Source organism: Mustela nivalis (assembly GCF_964662115.1).
Source record: "Mustela nivalis genome assembly, chromosome: 1".
Taxonomy (NCBI): Eukaryota; Metazoa; Chordata; class Mammalia; order Carnivora; family Mustelidae; genus Mustela; species Mustela nivalis.
In genome coordinates this window covers 128,447,592-128,467,788 of record NC_139020.1, presented here as the reverse complement: position 1 = coordinate 128,467,788, position 20,197 = coordinate 128,447,592, and the positions used below count along the sequence as shown (strand labels likewise).

Here is a 20,197-nt window from a genome sequence, read left to right as displayed (position 1 = left end):
AGAAGGAGCTACACCTTCCCTTATACTTCACCTGGCTGTGGGCAGAGGCAGAATAGGGGCTTCAGTTACCACAGAAATCCCACAGGCAAAGAGATACAGGTTTCGTGGCTAGGAATTGGGCAGATGAACAATGAACAGGTAAGAACAGCAGTTACCTGGTTAGGGTCCAGAGGAAAACAAATGACTGATCAGTTTATAGATACATGAATGTATGTGTGCCTGAGAGAAATGAAGAAGACATTTAGGTTGCTGTGTGGCATGATGAAATCCCTATATGCCTCTGTTATGTGCTGGGGTTTGGGTCCATGTCTCAGTATCCAGTGTGTGAGTGAAATGGTGGAGCCAAAAGAAAATCCCGTGGCCGTATTGAATATCTGGAGGAATCTGATAATTTTTCCAAAGCAGTAAATATGTAATTAATGCCACCAAGTCATGGAAAGAAAATATTACCATAAACAGATATTTGGGAAGCACTAGCTACATGCTAGGCACGCCTCTCAGTACATATCATGAATTATCTCATTTAATCTTCACAAAGTTCTATTAGGTAGGTACACTAATCACCTTCATTTTTAAGTGATAAAACTGAGGCACAGAGAGGTTAAGTCACTTGTCCAAGGCTACACAGCTAAAGGAAATCAGAGATATTCTCATCTGACCTCTCTGTTTTATTGATGGAGAAATTGTACCACACTGGGGCGGTGTCCTCTCCAAGCTCACACTAGTTGCTTTGGTTGGGTTAATAGTAGAATCTAGGTACTCAAATCCCATCATGCTTCCAACTTGTCACATTTAATCAAATATTGATATCTCTTCTCTAGGTATTCCATGTGTAGTGGTACTAAGGATACATCAAGAGAGAAGTGTCTGGGGGAAATACCATGTGTGATTTACCACCTACCTGTTTCCCTTCCATTGCTCCTCTCATCTCCTTGAATGTCGAGGTGAATTCTCCAATGAAGTCATGTTTGCCATTGGAGTCCCAGTCCCATACTATGCACTGCAAGAGGAGAGAAAGTATCTCTTAAAAAAAAATCAAGAATGAACTCACAGTAGCTGAAGGCAGTGTGAGGAAGACCTGATGAGAGATGTGTAGTCTGGAACAAAAACCCAACACTCCAGAATTGTGGCATGTGGGATATATGATGCCTTTGGTTTCTATAGTTTCTTTTTTTTTTTTTTAATTAAGTTTTTAATTTAATTTTTAAAAAAATTTATTTATTTATTTGAGAGAGAGAGAGCACAAGCATGAGCAGTGGGGAGGGGCAGAGGGAAAGGGAGAAGCAGACTCCCCATTAGGGAGTGAGTCCAACAGGGTGGGGCTCGATCCCAGGACCCTGAGATCATGACCTGAGCCTAAGGCAGACACTTAATGAACTGAGTCACCTAAGTGCCTCTTTTTGATGGCATCTTTTTTTAAAAAATTTTTTTTATTTTTTCAGTGTTCCAAGATTCATTGCCTATGCACCACAGCCAGTGCTCCATGCAATACGTGTCCTCCTTAATACCCATCACCAGGCTCACCCATCTCCCCACAACCCCTCCCTTCCAAAACCCTTAGCTTGTTTCTCAGAGCCTATAGTCTCATGGTTCATCTCCCCCTTGGCTTTACCCCAATTCACTTGAAGAAAAACAAATTTCTCAACTTTTGCTTTCTCTTCCAGTGTGAAGGTTATGGTAGATAATTCTTCTTGTTGGAAAACATATTAATAAGTCCTTTGGTTATGAAGGAGATTGTATTAGAATAAATCAAAATGGAAGAGGTTAAGACAAAAGGAGCTCAACTGCTCTGCTGAATAAAATAATATCAAGTTGAGTTTTCCCTTTGCAACTATAGACATGAACATAGGACCCAGGAGTATGAGTTGAGAAGTTTGGCAGGGATTCATCAAAGGGCTGAAGATGGGCCTGACGGTGGAGTAGGAGGAGGTAAGAGACAGGTAGGGAACTTCAGAAACGGTGAGGTCTAAATTTCAAGGTCAAGTCATTTAGATAGCTCTCCTCTCAGACGCTCTCTCTACTTCCTCCTTTCCTGTTATCCCTGTGACTAGTAAATCTGCCACCCATAACAACATTACGCTAGTGGTGACTTGGAGAATAAAGGTGAGGGGCTATGTCCATGTTTTGGGACAAACAGACCAGAGAGCAGTGTGATACAGCCCATAGGGATTGAAAACTGAGGGAGCAGGGTTGCAGAGGGAGAGCTAGACAGATGACTCCTAGGAGTGGGGAGCCCCACAGAAACACTGGGGAGGGTGTCAACTTCTGCAGTACATGGAAGTAGAACTCAAGATACCTTATCCAGATTTTGAAATGAATCTTTGACCGCAGGGAGTTGGAGAATTACAATTAACATTCAGTTGAAACCATTCAATGTACACTAACTTTTTGGTCACTACATATTGACTCAATTGGTAGATGCTACAAGTAAACTACTAATAGGATCTGTTATGTCAGTCTGAGTCTCTAAGTGAGGGAAATGCACAGCAGAGTCTCCAGGTGATCTGGGATGGCCATTTGTATCTACAAGAAGTAAATCACTGCTGTTCTCAGCCACTGAGATTGCGACCACATAACCCAGTCTGAGAACTATTTAAGTACTTAAATATCTTAGGAAAAGGTATTTCAATTTACCTTGTCTGATTCAAAAAGCGGGAAAATAAATTTTGTGAGGAAGTTACAAAGAAATAACAACAACAAAAAAAAGCGTCTCTCGGAATTACACCTGTCTGGACATAAAGTTATCTGTTTGTGTAAGAGTGTGTGTTTCATTGCTAGAAATGTTTAAGAAGAAACGGCAGGACTATGCTCCAAAAATGTGGTAGAGAAAGTCAAGTAGAGAATGTTATGGAGGGTTTAGTGGGATGGTCTTTGGGTTTTCTCTAGCTCAGAGATGGTAAGATTAGTTGGAGTTGTATAGATTGCAAAATAACATTAATGAAAGGCAAAGCTCTTTCTGGTTGAAATGCTAAGCATACCAATGTTTGGTAGGAGGCTGAGAACCCCCTTCTTAATTCGAAGCCGGAAGAAGTTCTTCCTCATTTATTCCATTAGATGGTGGAACCAATTAATGATTCAGCCATTTGGAAAAATGTCTTAGAATGTGCATTGTAAATATCATGTTGTTGAACACTATCCATTGATCAGCAGTCACTTACAACCAGGGGCTTTTCTCTTTCTTTGCCAGTCCCTCCTTACTGCCTCTCCCTCCTTGGACATGTATGACCTGGGCCTGGACACAGAAAGAAAGAAGGCTGGTTCTTGGGACCCTGATTTTAAGGATCCTAACTTTGCCTGGTAATAAATACAGCCAAGGCACACCTGAGACTGACGCTCAGGTACTCTTCTACCTTGAGGAGCGGATTAAAGAGACAAAGGGAGCAGAAGCATAGGAGAGAAAAGAAGTGGAAGCAACCTTTTAAACACTCCTCTAGAGGTACCTGGGTGGCTCAGTGGGTTGAGCCTCTGCCTTCGGCTCAGGTCATGATCCCAGGGTCCTGGGATGGAGCCCCACATCAGGCTCTCTGCTCAGCAAGGAGCCTGCTTCCTCCTCTTTCTCTGCCTGCCTCTCTGCCTACTGGCGATCTCTGCCTGTCAAATAAATAAATAAAATCCTTTAAAAAATAAAAATAAATAAAAGCACTCTTCTGCATTGAGGAAGAGGTTGAATCTCCTTCCTCCTGCCTCCCTAGTCATAGCTGAATATAGAAAAAGAAAGAAGGGATGTACAGAATACTTCAGCTTGTAACAGAATCTTAGGCAAAAACCACCTGTCACTCCTTTTTTGCCCCGTTAGATGTCCCGTCATGCTTTAGTTACTTTCCCCCCTTCCACCTGGCATGAATAACATTCAGGACGTTTGTAATCCGCTATAACTCGGACAGAGAAGGAATGACCACTGACCCTCCACGGGCTGGAGGAGGAGTCAGGCTTGACAGGACTCTAGTCCTGGCCTCCCGGGGGCAGGCCCTGTCGCTTACATGGGCCCTGCTTCTTTGATTGGCTAGCATTTCCCACTGCGGCAGATGCAGAATTCTGTTTTGACCTTTCTCAGAAGGGACCCTAAAGGATGGAAGACACAGTGAAGCAGAAAAACAAAAACATTCTTTCCGTCTCTCCCTGCCACGAAGCTGGTTTCTGACAGCTCTGATGCGGTTGAGAGAGGAACACATCTTGGTGAAAAGTAAACAGATCAGCTGCCCTGTAGAAAAACTGAGACTGAGGCAGGGTTCCTGGTGTGAATCAATAAGGAAGACTTGACAGATCTGTGAGAGATTAGCAGCTGGAACTCTCTATGAGCCAGAAGTCTTCTTAAGTCCCTGCATTTCACAGTGGAGTTTAGTATGCAGTCTTACCGTGTCTGAGCTCCACAGAGGGTCCGATCAACTCCCTCATTTTACAGAGACGGACGTGATGGCAGAGAAGTGAAATGGCTTCTGTGAGTTCACCCAGTGCAGGGTTGGGACTAAAATCCAGGTTTCCCACCTCCCTGATTTCATAGCTCCCACACAGATAGCAAATTATCATAATTAAACAATATATATATTGCTTACTATGTACCAGACTTTTTCTGAGAACTTATTTTATATATATTTCACTTATATATGAAATATATATATGTGTATATATATACACACACACATATATATAGACTCATTTAATCCCCAGAACAATTTATTGTTACCCTTATTTTATGGATGAGGAAATGGAGGCACAGAGAAGTAAAGTAAGTTTCCCAAGACCACTCAGCTATCACTAGATAATCTTTGAACCAAAAGTAGTTCATAGTTTGTCTTAACTGATCATCTTTTATGAACCCATGCCACTTGGTTTATGGTCTTTAATTCTTTATGGGAACCTTGAAATGACAATACTATTATTACCATTCATAGGTAATTGCCAATCTCTCTTAGAGAGATTAAGTGACTTGAGTGGACACCTAGAAAGTGACAAATACGGATTTGAATGCAGGTGTTTGTTGCTATAGCTGAAATATTTTCTAATATACCACATTGTCTCTTAATAGAAGAGATTCAGAATTGAGTTCTTCTAAATTTGCTCTGTGTAAAAAAATCCCATTCTGTGATTGAAACTATAAAGTATTAGGATTTCCTGAAGCTCAATGAACACACCAAGCAACAGAGAGGACCTGTTCACTGTTCCCAAGCAATAGGCTGCATAGACAGTACGTGTATGGTCTTTGGGGTCTTAAGCAGTGTCTATGAAATGCGTGGATAGGTGTGTCTTGAGAGTGCACTACTCCATCCTGTTCTTATTTTACATTTGCATGGAACCCATTATAAGAAAGATATGCCAACTTATTGTTCACTAGCCTTTTGTGATGGTCAGTTTTATGTGCCAACTTGGCTAGGTTATAGTCCCATTAGTTAATCAAACACTAATTTAGGTATTACAGTGAAATTATTTTATAGACACAGTTGATCAGTTCATAATCAGCTGATGTTAAAATAAAGAAGATTTTGTGGTTCCATATGAATTTTAGGATTGTATTTCTATTTCTGTAAAAAAAAAAAAAATCACATTGGAATTTTGATGGAGATAACACTGAATCTGTAGGCCACTTGAAGGAGTATGGGTATTTGGAATGACATTCCAGTATATGAACATGAAACATCTTTCCATTTACTTGTGTCTCCTTTAATTTCATCAATGTTTTGTAATTTCCAATGTATAATCTTTCACCTCCTTGGTTAAGTTTATTCCTAAATATATTATTTTTGATGCTATTGTAAGTGGGACTGTTTTCTTAACTTCCTTTTTTGATGGTTCATTATTAGTGTATAGAAACACAACTGACTTTTGTATGTTGATTTTGTATCATGCAAGTTTACTAAGTTTGTGTATTAGTTCCAACAGTTCCTTTTAACAGTTCCTTTTGGTGGAATCTATCGGGCTTTCTACATATAGGAATTATGTCACCTGCAAACAGATAATTTTAATTCTTCTTTTCCTATTTCTTTTTCTTTTCTTTCCTAATTGTTCTGGCTAAGATTTTTCAGTACAGTGTTGAATAGGAGTGGCAAAAATGGGAATCCTTATCTTGTTCCTGATCTTAAAGGAAAAGCTTTCATTTTTCACCATTGAATAGGATTTTAGTTGTGGCTTTGTCACATATGGCTTTTATCATTTTGGAGGTTACCTTCCTTTATACCTAGTTTATTGAGCATTTTATCATGAAACAGTGTTGAATTATGTCAACCCAGAATAGCCAAAGCAACCTTAAGAAAAAAGAACAAAGTGGTCCACACCTCACTTCTAATTACAAAATATATCATAAAGCTACAGTGATTAAAACAGCATGGCACTGGCATAAAGACAAACCTATAGGCCAATGGGACAGAACAGAAAGACCAGAAATAAACTCACATATATATGGTCAACCGATTTTTGACAAATGTGTCGAGAATGCAAAACGAAGAATAGTCTTGTCAACAAGTGATGTTGGGAAAACTGGATATCCAAATACAAAGGAAGGAAGGAAGGAAAGAAGAGAGAGAGAGAAAGGAATTCAGTCGCTACCTTTTCCATACACAAAAATCAACTCAAAATGGATTAAGGATTTCAACATAAGACCTGGAACTATTAAAACTATTGTAAGAAAATATGGGAGAAAGCTACTTGACATTGGTCTTGGTAATGATTTCTTGGATATGTCACCAAAAGCATAGGCAATGAAACCAAAAGTAGGCAAGTGGGATTATGTCAAACTAAAAAGCTCCTATCCAGAAAAGGAATCAACAAACTGAAAGGTATCTTATGAAATGGGAAAAAAATATTTGCAAACTGTTTATCTGATAAGGGGTTAATATCCAAAATATAGAAGGAACTCCCACAATTCAAGAGCAAAAACCCCAATAGCCCAATTTTTTAAAAATGGGCAAAAGTCTTGAATAGATCTTCCTCCAAAGAAGGTATAAAAATGGTCAACAGGTATATGAAATCATGTTCAACATCATTAATTATTAGGGAAGTGCAAATCAGAACTATAACAAGATAGCACCTCACATCTGTTAGAATGGCTATTGTTAAAAAAAAAAATAGTTGTTGCCAAAGATGTGAATAACTGGTAGCATTGTACACTGTTGGCTGGCATACCTTTCTTATAATAGGTTCCATGCAAATGTAAAGTAAGAACAGAATGGAGTATTGCAAACTCTCAAGACACACCTATCTATGCATTTCACAGACAGAGCTAAAGACCCCAGAGACCATGCACACACTGTTGTCTATGCAGCCTCTTGCTTGAGAACAGTGAAGAGGTTCTCTCTGTTGCTTATACTGTTTCCCATGTTACTCATTTAACCTTTACAGCAACCCTGCTAGTGGAGAGCGTTTGTAATTGTCTCCATTTTATAGATGAGGAAACTGAGAAATAGAGAGGTTAGTGACCTAGTATTCATACTGAATATTCAGTGTTTAAAGTATGGCTGACTTTGACATCAGAGTTCTCAGGTTAGAATCTGATGCAGTTCCAGGTGGGGAGTAATGAACTCTCTAAACTGTGATCAGGAACTGTATAACTGCCACAAATCACTAAAGAATTCTCATAGATAAAGGAAATGTCTTCTTCTTCTGATCTCTCAAATTTTCATTTATTTATTTTTAATCACTGTATACTTGTCATTTGCTCAGGTGAAGCAGAATTTGCTGTCAAGTTTCTCTCACTCCTTAGTCACATCATCACCTTAAGCTTCCATTGATATCTGTTTATATCCGCTCTAACATCTCCACCTATGTGGTCATCACTGGTCCACGACTTGAAGGGAACCTCTGAGCACTCAGATTTTTATCAGGGTTTAGCACAATTCTTGGGCACAAGTAAGAACTCAGATAAATATCTGATAAGTGAATAAAAAAGGTCTCTCTTCCTGAGTCAAGTTGATGACAGTTCTCTGAGTGTTTGGTCTTATCTACACTGCAAAGGGAAAGGAAGATATTGCAATCATCTTGTTGATTTTTATTAAAGGAGACAGTTGAACCAGATAATAAGTTTTGGTGGTTGTAGACATGGGTGTAGGAAGGCAGAAATGGGATTATGGGCATAATTTAATGATTGTAGTCACAGGTGCTAGGGGCTGGGAAGCAGGAGAGCTAAGTTTTAGTCTGAGCTCTGCAGGTAGTGCCATGAGACCTCAGGAAGGCTTCTCAAACTCTGTGCCTTGGTTTCCTTCTGCATAAATGGGTGTCTGGGGAAGGAGAATTGGAAGGAATGTTCTGTGAGGTCCCTTTCCAGTCCAGAATTCCCTAATTACATGACACTACATCTTTATTCCTTTTTCAACCTTCTGTTCCAAAGTCTGAGACTTTCATATTAAAGTAATTAAAGTAATGCAGTTATTAATTAACTATTAATACCTGGTAATGTAACAATACTCTCCTTGTTCTCTCTTGTAAGGTATGTATCTATACATACATATCTATACACCTTGGAGAGCTTAAAGTACATTGTTCATAGTCTCATGGTGATCCTCCCAAAAGCCACCCCACCCCCAGGAGAAAATGGGTCCATTTTTACAGATGATGATCCTAAAATATAATAAAGTCACTAAGGTGACTTATTCCCAAGTGCAGAACTACCAAGAGCTGAATGAGGACCTGAACCTGGCTTCATCGCTCTACATCCAGGGCCCTGTCCTTATACCACATAGCTTCGCAATAAACTTCCGCCAGGTGCCTTTCCAGTGGAGAGCTTTTTCCCCTTCTTTTCTTTCTTTCTTTTTTTTTTTTTAAATAATCAACTAATTCACAATATCTGACCTCTCTCAGGAAGAATACATTTATATACAATTTTAATGTTCTCTTTGATAATAAGAACTCTTCAGAATTGCCCAGAATGATTAATCCAGGAGGGGCGTCTTACTGAGTTCATTTAAAGGTAGAATTTTAAATTGAGACCATCAAAATTAAATGCTAACAATGTAGGGACCAAACTGTGTTTCATATCACTCAGTCTAGACCAGTTTTCTAACTGCAGCTTTTAGAAAATCAGGCAGTATTCTATCATTTTAGGGAGGTTTTAGGCAAATATGTAGTCATACTTCAGAGCAGCCAAGATTAGGGATTTGTGAGAATTTCACCCATAACTTAGTATTTGGGATGACTTCTTTTTTAAAAAATGCAATGAGAACCCTTAACACAAAATTGGCTTAGTGGCTTAAATAGCACTCTAAATATCTACAAAAAGAATATCAAATATATATATTTGTTTATTTGATGGTTGTGACTTGGGCCCTGGCGGACCTTGGCTGGGTATGTCCATGGGGAGAGGATCCAAGTTCCTTTGATTATCTTCTAATCACTTTATTGTGATTTCTCACTGCAGAGTCAGCAGTGACTATTTGACATTGACCCAGCCCTTAGGGTAAGAGTGAAAAGCAGTTCCTCCGTTGTGACATGAATATTCTGACTGGCTTCTAAGTCTGGCAGGGCAGAGGGCTACGTGGAGTAAACAGAGAGCTTCATAGTAGAGCAGAGACTGAAACTGGATCCAGTTAGATGGTTACAGGTAGGATGGGTAGGACAGATGGAGGGGGAAGTTTCTCAAATAAACGTTATTGTAGGTACAGCTCCAGAGGTGGCAGGCAGGGCCGAGGCTTTGACTATGTCCATCTGCAGGAGCCACCTTTGCTGGAATGGTGAGCAGGACTAGTGGAAACTTGTCTGTATGACAGCCCAAGTATCTTCTGAGGGACTCATTGGGAGGTGAGGAGAGAGTAGGCTCACAAGATGGGTCCAGCAGCAGAGAACTGGACGTTACAGGAGTGGGGCAAGGCTGAGCAGAGTCTGGTGACAATCACCCAGGTTTTTCCATGGGCTTTGCCCCGGTGGATTCATGTTTGAGTTCTAGGGAGGAGGCTTTTAGCAAAAAGGCAGCCTAAAACAGCACAAAATACCAGGGTCTTACGTACACCAAGAGAAAAGAGAGAGTAGCTTTGATGCACTGAGAGCATCAGAATGTAGTCCCAGGGACTCAGGAGCATGGAGGATGCAGTGGAGGTGTTGCTTGGGAGCTGGGGGAGGAGGGAGGATGGGGACAGCAGCAGCAGCAGCAGGAACGTCTGGACGCCTTAGAGGGCACAGCGTTGGCATTCACATGCTAAGACATCCACGCACCAAGTGGCAGCAGCAGCAGCAGCAGCAGGGAGAAAACGGTGTTAGAATCTTTGGGACCCATGGAATATGAGCTCTGTTGGCTTGGGGTTAGTCCTTCTGATACAATGGAAGTGGAGAAGGGCCCTTAGCTGGCCTCAGGGGTAGCAGAAGCGGGAGACAATGCACAGATTGAGGGTGGGGGGCGTGGCCCATGCCAGGAGGTAGGTGAAATGACTTGTGGGTGAGTGTATGCAAAAACCTGCTTGCAATTTTCAAAGAAATAATTGAAGGGTGAACTTTAAAGGAGCGGAGAGAGGCCAGAGGTCTTGCCTTAGTTGCCGAAGCAAGATCTTATGAAATGTAGGTTCTAGCACCAGTCTTTAAAATAAAACCTATATTAAATATTGGGAATGCCAGCATTTTAATTCCAGTGTGGACCCTGTAAATGAGGCTGTGCATAGTCATCCACCATCTGTTTTCCCTGCCCGGCCTGCCCTCACTCACTGATCCCCGCTTCAAGAGGAAACACAGAGCATCTGGGACAAGAAGTCTAGATGCAGTGGGGGAGTGCTCTGTGTTCCTTTTCAGTACTGCATGTCCAGAATGATGCAGCTTCCTCTAATCCTGAAACTCATATCAGGTGCTTCGTGGGAGGAAGATCCCAAAGCATGAGTTCCCCTTGTAGACTCGGGTCAGTGCCATTTAACTCAATCTGCTTTTTTGGTCTCTCGCCGTCAACTGCTGTTTTTTCTTCCAAATTTGCTCTCAATTTACACTTTGCATTTGTCTCCCCACATTTCTAGTAATCAGGCCAATCTGCCTTTTCCGCAATTAGAGAGTTGGTGGAAGATGTAGTTACCTCCAGGAGAGGGATTATCTTGACCTTGGAGGTAACATGTTAGTGGTTTGATATGGGGGAGAAATGGCAGCACTTTTGGAGTCATTCATAATTTGAATTAAATCTCTTCCCTTTCACTGGCCAACTGTGTAATCATCCCCAAATCACTTTGCCTTTTTCTACCCAGTTTATTAATCTGTAAGGTAGGGGTGGTAAGTCTTCTCTACTCACTAGGTTGTTGCAAGAATTTATTTGACACACATATATTATTTATTTATCTATCATTTACCATGGACTAGAGATCGTGATGTCAATGGGTATAAAGAGATGAAAGCTGTATCCCCTGCCTTCAAGATGCTGACAGTTTAGTGCAGGAGATGCAGTTGTAAATAAATAGAATGGACATGGCAAAACTGGAGGGTTGTGCCAAAGGTAGTCACCATGGACAGTCAGGAAGGCTTACAAGAGCAAAGAAAGAAAAGAGTACCTCCTAAGCAGCATGTGCAAATAAATACAAGAGCTCTTCAGTTTATTTGCACAGAAGGATAAATGGCTAAAACTGGATCCTTTTCTGAGCATATAGTAAGGACAGATAGAGCAGAAGAACACTCTGGGTGCCTGCAGGGACAACTGGAGGACACAGAGCTACTTTCTCCTTCCTCTTGCTTGCCCTGGAGCCTGCATGGGACTGGAATGTAATCTGCCCAGTTAAATCTCTTGTCTCCTGCTTTTTACATGCTCCAGAGACACTGAAAGCATCTCAGAGCACTTCCCTGTAGGAACTTGTGCTATGCAATGATGAATGCCCCAGGGTTTGATGATGGGGATGTGGTGCTGAAAAAGGGCAGATCTGGGAAGGCACAGGTGTGGGTCCTCACCTGGCCTCTGATGTTTACCAGCAATGAGACATTAAACAGGTCATTCCGCCTCTCTGGGACTCAGTCCTCTTTTGTAAAATGACTGGCTTGTATTAAAGGAACAGTGATAAGACAATGTTATGCCTAGGGATTTAGTATGCCTAAGAGAGCTTGTTAAATTTCAGATTCCCAGGCCCTATCAGAGATTCTGATTCAGTTGTCTGGGAGGGTCCCAAGAATCTGCCTTCGAAACAAGAGTCTTGCCAGTTTGCATGCATGTGGCCTCTGGACACTTTGAGAAGCAATTGACAGAAAATCTAGGCGTCTGGGACAACAGTGGCAATAATTTATATTTATATCCTGGTTTACTCTGTCTTCTTCAATCCAGTAAGAAATCTGACCACAAACAGAAAACAACATTCAAGGGCCATCCTGAATCCTTACTGATCATGCAATGCAGCACTGCTCTAAGCAGGCAAGCAACATTCTCAAAGGTTACACACATGAGAGTTGGACTAAGAGATTCCCCGAAGGGAAGGGTGATGCGATGTTGGTTTTATCTTGCAATTCACACATCTCTTCTTTCTGGACTGCAGCCAATCCCTGAGACATCCCATAACGAAGTATATCACTCTTTGAAGCTTTCGTTGGAGATTTATGGCTTTGGGAGGCTTGGTTAGTTCAGATAAGCTTCAGAGGCTCCCAAATGCTTGTCCAAACCTCTTTAACTTCACACCTCACCACTCTCTAGGAAGATTGAAGCTCCTGTGGTTGTGTGGGCAGAGTGAAGAGGCAGGCTTTGACAGTGACTTTTGCCTCAAGCTTTCAACAAGAGCTCTCTATCTGCATGATCAAAGTCAGTCTGAATCGCTTCAACCTGTACCACCCTTTTCTACCAAATTCACAGGTATAAGATCTATCTGAGAAGCTGATATTCAATCAGGGGCTGATGGGTGTTGGACTCAGGAAACTTCCTTATGTGAATTGCAAATAAGAACACAATCTCCACCCAATGCACAGATGTTCAATAACTTAAGTCAGTCTAGCAGGCTGTTGGGGTATGACGCATACTATTTTTAACATGTAATGAAGTATGATTCCCCTTGAGGAGTTCTGAAATTAAAAGGACCTCTTCCACACCCATGCGGCTCCTGGTCTCTCTCTTTTTTATATATTTACCTCCTCTATATTTCCTGAAACATATTGCAGATGGACATGATACATACAAAAATAGGAGATTGAAAAAGTGACTACAGATTTTGCTTTTCCTATTTTATTTTATTTTCTGATTCATTATCTCACCTTTGTTGAGTATCTACGCTGTCAGGAAATGAATTAGGTGCAGTAATACACATTATATCTTTAGTGGTAAAGATAGATGAATTAATTTTTACTCACATAAAGCTTACAGTCTAAAACAGACATTAACCCCATATAGAAAAGTGTAAAACTAAGGACTTAGTTAGTTGGGTAACTCAATGAGTGAATGAAACAAACATGTGAATGGCATCTTTCATACAAGAATCTTGGAGTACTTTTCACAAATGGTGACAATTCCCTTTTAATGTTTTGGAGGATCTGTAGGAACTTATATAGAATTTAGATTCTAGATTAGGAATATAATCTATTACATTTAGAATTTGTATTAGTTATATAACCTGTAACTTCATAACTTTATAACCCCAGAGTTGTAAGACAGAACGGCCACTCCAGGGTTCAAGAGTCTGAGAGAGTATATCCACAATATGTGCCATGAAAAGAAATAGAAGTCTATCTACATCTCATGTTGGAGAGAAACTAAGGAGAGAGGCACTTTGGAGGAAGGGGAGATCTCAACATTTTGAATAAAGATTTGTCTTTCACTGAGTCACAAAAACAAATGCTCTGCACAGCATTCAGTGGGAGGAGTACTGGACAGAGTCAGGAGCTTTGGGCTCTTGGTCTCAGAATAGCCATTCCCTTTTTAGGCAAGATACTCTATTTCTCAGGCGCTCAAGGCTATCATCTGGAGAAAGAAAGGATTAGACTCGATGGTCCTTAAGTTCCTGTTCTTCTCTTAAAATGATTGAAAAATTAAGTGATTTCTTTCTCCTTCACGAGTGTCATTCCCACCCATCAGCGGGATCATACTTGATCAGCTCTGTGAAGAATGATTAGTATCACACTTCCTGTGTCATTGCATCCATTCTAGATAGTAATGACTCACCGAAGTTGGAAGGCAAATTCTAAAATCTTCCATTTGGTTTTTACCTAATACAGATCTAACTCCAGCAGGTATTGATATTATCAAACTAAACTTTTAAAACTACAAAATCCCTATTTGACATTGGGGTATCCCCATGTTAAATTCCCTGTTAGATTCCCATGTTAGATTTTGGAAAGTTTTTAAATTCTAGTTCAACGATGAGCCTGGGGTAAGTGTTCTTTGACTGACTGAACCGGGGTGAGATATGCAATGTAGGCTTTAAGTTCTGGAGGTCATAGGTCACAAATCCTCAATTTTCCTTATAAAGTACCCTGTATAGGTGGTGCCTACTAGTTACATATTTTTGTTCTGTCAATTTACTTGTTTTTAATACAATTAGCATTTGAGTTAATTTTGTTTGCCAAGTACTCATTGACCAAGTTCTCTAAGCACATCTCATTTAATCCTCACAACAAACTTGCTAGGTAGGTACCGATAACAACATTTTGAAAGAAATTGAAACCCAGGGATGTTAGGTGAATTTCCTGAGGTAACTCGGTTAGAAAGTGGTAAAGTTGGGATTTGAACCTTGGTCTCTTGGGGGAGTCTGTGCTTTCCTATATACCATACTGCTTATTTACTCACCACTGAATGAGTATTTACTGAGTATCTACTATGATTCATGTGCAGATACTCTGGGCACTGATGACATGACAGTTTGGACAGGATGTTATTTCACTGTTTTTATGAAGTCATTCTACCCCAGCATTTATCAAGTGGCAGAACATTCTACAGAATTCCTTGGTTGGATTAGTCCTCTGCAGGCAATGTAGAGAGATCACTCTGGCTGCCAAGGGGAGAATGAACAAAAGGGAGAAACAGAAGTCCAATGTGTTTAGTGTGAAATTGGGAAGATTATGAAGATAGTAAGGAAATGGCAACTACAGGTCTCAATCTTTAAGTACATGTTGAGGTTGAGGGAGAAGAAAAGGGGGAAAGAAAAAATTAGAACTGTCCCCAAGCTCTTGGCTTGGGTATTTTGGTTGATGATTCACCAGGAGAGAATCATAGAAAGAACAAGTTTGAGGGCCAAGGGACAGTTTAGAATTTGGCCATTTTGAATCCCACATTTTTGACTTCTAATAAACACCATGGTTCTCTGGACCTGTGGTAAGTAATCACTGTTTCTCCCAGCAAAATGCCTGTGTCTGTTTCTAAATGAGCCATGCTGCTTGTGGTTTATTGACTGCTATAATCTGATGCCTACAGACAACCTCCTGCTGGGTCCCTGAGGAGGAAAATTTGCTTGAAGACCAGAAAAGAACAGATGACTCCATTTGTGTGGCTTAATGGGTCTGGAAACCACAAGCTGGCAATGGAGGACTGACTGACAGCCAGGAGGAAGTCTTGGCATGGCCAGGCAACCTGATTACTGTGTATTCCCAACTTAAGTTCATTTACTTGCTACTCTTTATTTAATTACTGCCAATGCAACCATCATGGGCGTTCAAGACTTGGAAGTTTTAAAACAAGGGAACAAAACAGTTCCTAAAAGCATGCAGATATGAGCCACTCCTCATCAATCTCATGAAATGACCATTCGAAAATAGTTTTGCTGCTGACATGTCCAAATGAATTCTGGGTATTTAGATTGGATTTACCATCTATCCATAAGACAATAAAAAATAAATGCAGGCATTCCAGTCAGATTCACAAAAATTGTTCTGGATTTTCTTGCCTCAATATTACCATTGATTTTGTCTTTGCTCTGTTCTATTGTTTGTAATGTTTCTTTGACTTGATTGGTTGTCTAGCTTATCCTTTGAATACAACCTTTGATGCTCAGGACTCTTGACTCTGTTGGGCAACCATCACATCTGACCCAGGTCTGGATCTTGGTTCATCACCTAGAAATTAGCTTCTGATTGGAGCCTTGTGTGGACATATACCAACCAAGTTTAGGTTAATTCAATACTTATTTTTTTGAAATCTCATCTTTTGTGTGTATGTATGTTTGAAAAGGTCTCTACATCACTTAGACTTCCTACATAGCCTTGCCATTCATGGTCAATCTGTGCCTCACTGAGTTATGATGCTTACTTACATAGTGTGAAAAAAAGAGCTTGGAATTTCCTAGATAAATGAAAAAACCAAGAGTTTGGACTATGTTGTTTGCCTAAAATTGCTGCTGGTGAAACTCTATTTGTCAAAGAGACTCATTTCTCCTCTTGTAAACAATAATTATTATAGAGAGACTTTTAAATAGAACATTTTCCTGAGAGATAGAACTTGGTTGTATGAGTTTGCCAGGAAGACACCCTATTCTTTTCATCCAGATGGAGCCAGGCACATATTTGCAAGATGGATGAGCAGAGAACTGAGATTTTGACAGTGGTAAGCAGGGCCACTGACCTATCTTATCAGCCTTATTGCCCAAATAATTGAACCTTTCTTCTCATTTCATTTCTATCACTGGACAGAGCAATAGCTACATTTGTCTCTGGGAAGATGAAACAGAACTTCTTTACCTGGAGGTACAAACCCATCCATTCACTGATGGGAATGGCCCTTCCAGTAACAGCTTCATCAATAACTACAGAAAAAGTAGTGGGAACTAATTAGAAATTCTTCTGGCTAATCTAGCATTCATTATATTTTCAAAGGTAGTTTTTGATAAACAGACCCAAGTATTCAACTAAATTCCACATGAAGGCAGGCTATCATTTGAAAGAGCAGAAATAAAAATTTATGAATTTATTTATCTACATGGTAGCAAAGTGTTTTAAAAGTTTGTTTTCACAGAGAGCCAGTTGCGTGGGAGGTTAATAGGTATAGTGAAAATTAAAAAAGGGCTGATCCTGAAATAAGTTTGGGTTACCCTGGGATAATAGAAGTTAAACATCCTTCTTCTATCAGGACATTGGCACATGCTGCTCTTTCTAACCCAAATGTTTTTCTCTCCAACTTCTTCTAGACAAATCTGTTTAAAATTCAGGTGTCAGCTTAAATATTTGCTTGTCAGGCATTCAAACTAGATCTAGCTTGTTTTAAACTTCCTTCTGTCCCTGTACTTTTTCTTCACTGCACATTTGGGAGTAAGTGTCTTTATGATTACCTGATTAATTCTATCTTTCCGATGAACTGTAAATTAGCTCCAGGGGTGGCAACCATTCCTGTTTTGTTTACGATTTTGTTCCCAACAGTGAACACAGAACTTTGCATACTTTAGGTGCTTAATAACTATTTGTTGAATGACTGTGTGGCAGAGGAGGTTAGCTACCCAGCCCAGTGTAGAGCCGTTGCTGGATGGGTTACATTTTCCAGCCAGTGACTGGTCACCAGCAAGGAGATGTGGTATGTTTCACTTCTGGGTGAAGGTTAAGTAGGGGTGTGCTTTCTCACTTTCTGTTCTTTTCCACTGGCTGATAGAAAAGGACTTTAAGGTTTCAGAGGATGGTGAAACCACAAGGTGAATGGAACCTGGATCTCTGAATCACTGTATGAAGCTGCCCATGGAACACCAATAGATTTTCCTTGACTGAGAAATAAACTTCTGTCTTATTAAGTCAATAAATTTTAGAAGTCAGGTTTTAAAGAATACATGTAAATAATACATGGGAAAGAATGAATGAAAGCTTAAAAAGCAATCCAGATGTGATCAGAAAAAAAGCTGGATCTCTGGTCCATATTACCTAAGGATTTCCAACATTTAGTGAAAAGGAGATAGGAATTAATAGAAACCCTACTGTTGTCATATTTATGTTTGTTCAGATTGACTGTGTGGTAAAATGACCACAGCCTGCATTTCAGAGCATTGATCTGATTATTTTCCCCTCATCCACTGAAGAGCCCCTCCAGGACTATTACAAATGAACTCCTGGCTGGGATGGACAATATCTGACTTTTAGAACCAAGATTCTCTTGCTCAGAATGTGTGAAGCTGCATCAGCACAACCCTTGTAAAAATGCTGTTTTACAAGATTTGTCTTTGCTTGTATGTATGATACCTTATCCTAGGGTAATCCTTCCATTGAACCAACTTTGCTCCTGCCTTCCCTTTCTTCTCTCCTTTCACAAATATCATTTGTGGACTAACTGTGGGCCAGCTGCTGTGCTAGTCACTGGGGATAAAATGAGGAACAAGGCAGTCATGGCTTCTGCCATCACAGAGCTTACAAGCTAGCAGGTAAGACAGATAATTAACAGTTACTATGCAGCATGATACATGCTATCTTACAGAATGCACAGTGGGCTATGGAAACACTGATCAAGGCCACTATAGCAGACACTATCAGTGTGTTCCACCCATGCCACATTGGATCCCTTTACCATTTGGGGGCACACCAACTCCTGAGATCCTTTCTCTCCTAACACCGGCACTTACGTCTTTGTTAGAGGATTGTCCTCAAGCTGCCAGCCTGGTTTTCCTATTTGTGTAGTACTCAAAGTTCTCAGGGTAGCCCTTGACCAGTGACTGATACATGCAGAGACTTAAGGGCTATCCATGATTGAGACAACTCTATATTTCATTCATTCATTCATTCATTCATTCATTCATTCCTGGCAGGATTGAGCCAAAACCCTCCTCTCTGAGACTCTGCTTGATATTTTATCCTTACTTTGCCTCCTTTCCTTCTCTGGTCCATTTGCCCACTATCAGCTAATCCTGAGAACACATTTACATGAACCCTTGTCTCAGAGTCAACTTCTAGATGCCCCAAACTATGATGGGCATCTAATCCAGTTCAGAAAGTCAGAGAGGACTTCTTGGATAATGTGCCACTTAAGATGCTCACTAATGGATGCCTAGAGTCAACCAGATATATGGGGAGTGGATGGAAAAAAAGGATGTTCCAGTCAGGGTGGACAGCACATTCAAGACTCCCCGTGGAGAGGCTGTGTTTGTGTGCAAATGGTTCCTCCTGAATCTGTCTGACTTTCCCATTTTGGCAAGTTTTATGGTGAGCTCACATTTCCCTAAGCTCTATGTCAGTCATACAAAGTCCCTGTTTCCTCACAATCAGTATTTATCAGGGAATTTTTTTTTAAAACCCCAAAAAACAAAATAATGTTTGTTCCTCCTTTATTGATGGATTCCTTGCTTGTATCAGTGTGAATAATGTCTCTGCAAAACTGGGAGTGGGATAGCCCATTATGTTCAGTGATATAAATTATCCTTGATGGAGAAGGTCCTTGTTCATCAATACTGATGTGGCTGTGTCATCAATTTAATAGCTGAATGCTAAGGACCATTAAATCTAGCACAGTTTGCCATACCATTATTTATAATAGTGCCCAAGAGTAACATGTAATTAACTCCGTGACTGATTGACAAAGTAAATTGCAGGATAATCAATCATATTGCATAAACACTTGTCACTGGGCCACATATGGGATGTGAAGGTTGACTTGTGATGTTTTGGTGCTTCCCTGTCTAAATAGTTGTTCTGGGCTAGTGTGAGGTTTAATGCTGATAGGGACTTTTTTTTTTTTCTCTCCCCCCCAGATCCAGATTTAAAGCTGGTTATTGCACCTTTGTAACAATCCTGCTGCTTAGCTTGATTTTAACAGCTGCCCTCTGGAAGGGTTAACCAGTATCGAGAATCCTTCAGTTCTTCTTTCTCTGGAGTGGCTTTCTCTTTTTAGGTCTCTCCCACTCATGAGTTATTCCTTTCCCTTAGCTTTCCTTCTGCCATTTGCCTTTAAAAGAAGCAATTCATACTCTTCCTCAGTAGCCTCCCCTTATAAGGCCATTTAATAACTTGTTCTCCTTTTTGAGCTGACAAAGAATGAAAAATGTCTATTAAATTCACCATGAGTATGGGTAGATGAGACCAAGTCAGAGTTTTCCTCTCACTTATGGACCATTTTTAAAATTTTAGTCATCCGGAAGTGTCAGACTCTCTGCCTGTGATAGCTACTTGTAACTTCAGAAACTCCAGGTTCTGTGTGGCCAAAAGGAAGCTGGAGACTACTGTTGAGATTCTTTCCAGAAAGAAAAATGGTAAATGGAGAAATATCTCCCGCATTAGTGTGAGTTTCTTCTATGTGAATATTGAGGCTAATTAGACCTTGTGGTTAGGGGCGCCCAGGTGGTTCGGTGGGTTGGGTGTCTGCCTTCTGCTCAGTTCATGATCCTGGGGTCCTGGATGGAGCCCTATGTTGGACTCCCTGCTCAGCAGGGGGCCTGCTTCTCCCTCTCCT

The 20,197-nt window shown here is 40.5% G+C and overlaps 1 protein-coding gene across 2 annotated transcripts in view; it reads right to left on the bottom strand.

Moving 5' to 3' along the window:
* The window catches only part of CPNE4 (copine 4), a 577,619-nt gene that overhangs the window by 44,600 nt on the left and 512,822 nt on the right, over positions 1-20,197 (bottom strand). For both annotated transcript variants that reach the window (XM_082719255.1, XM_082719256.1), the window contains one exon: positions 902-1,000. In XM_082719255.1, coding sequence (XP_082575381.1) covers positions 902-1,000 — 99 coding nt within the window. The remainder of the gene's footprint in view (positions 1-901; positions 1,001-20,197) is intronic.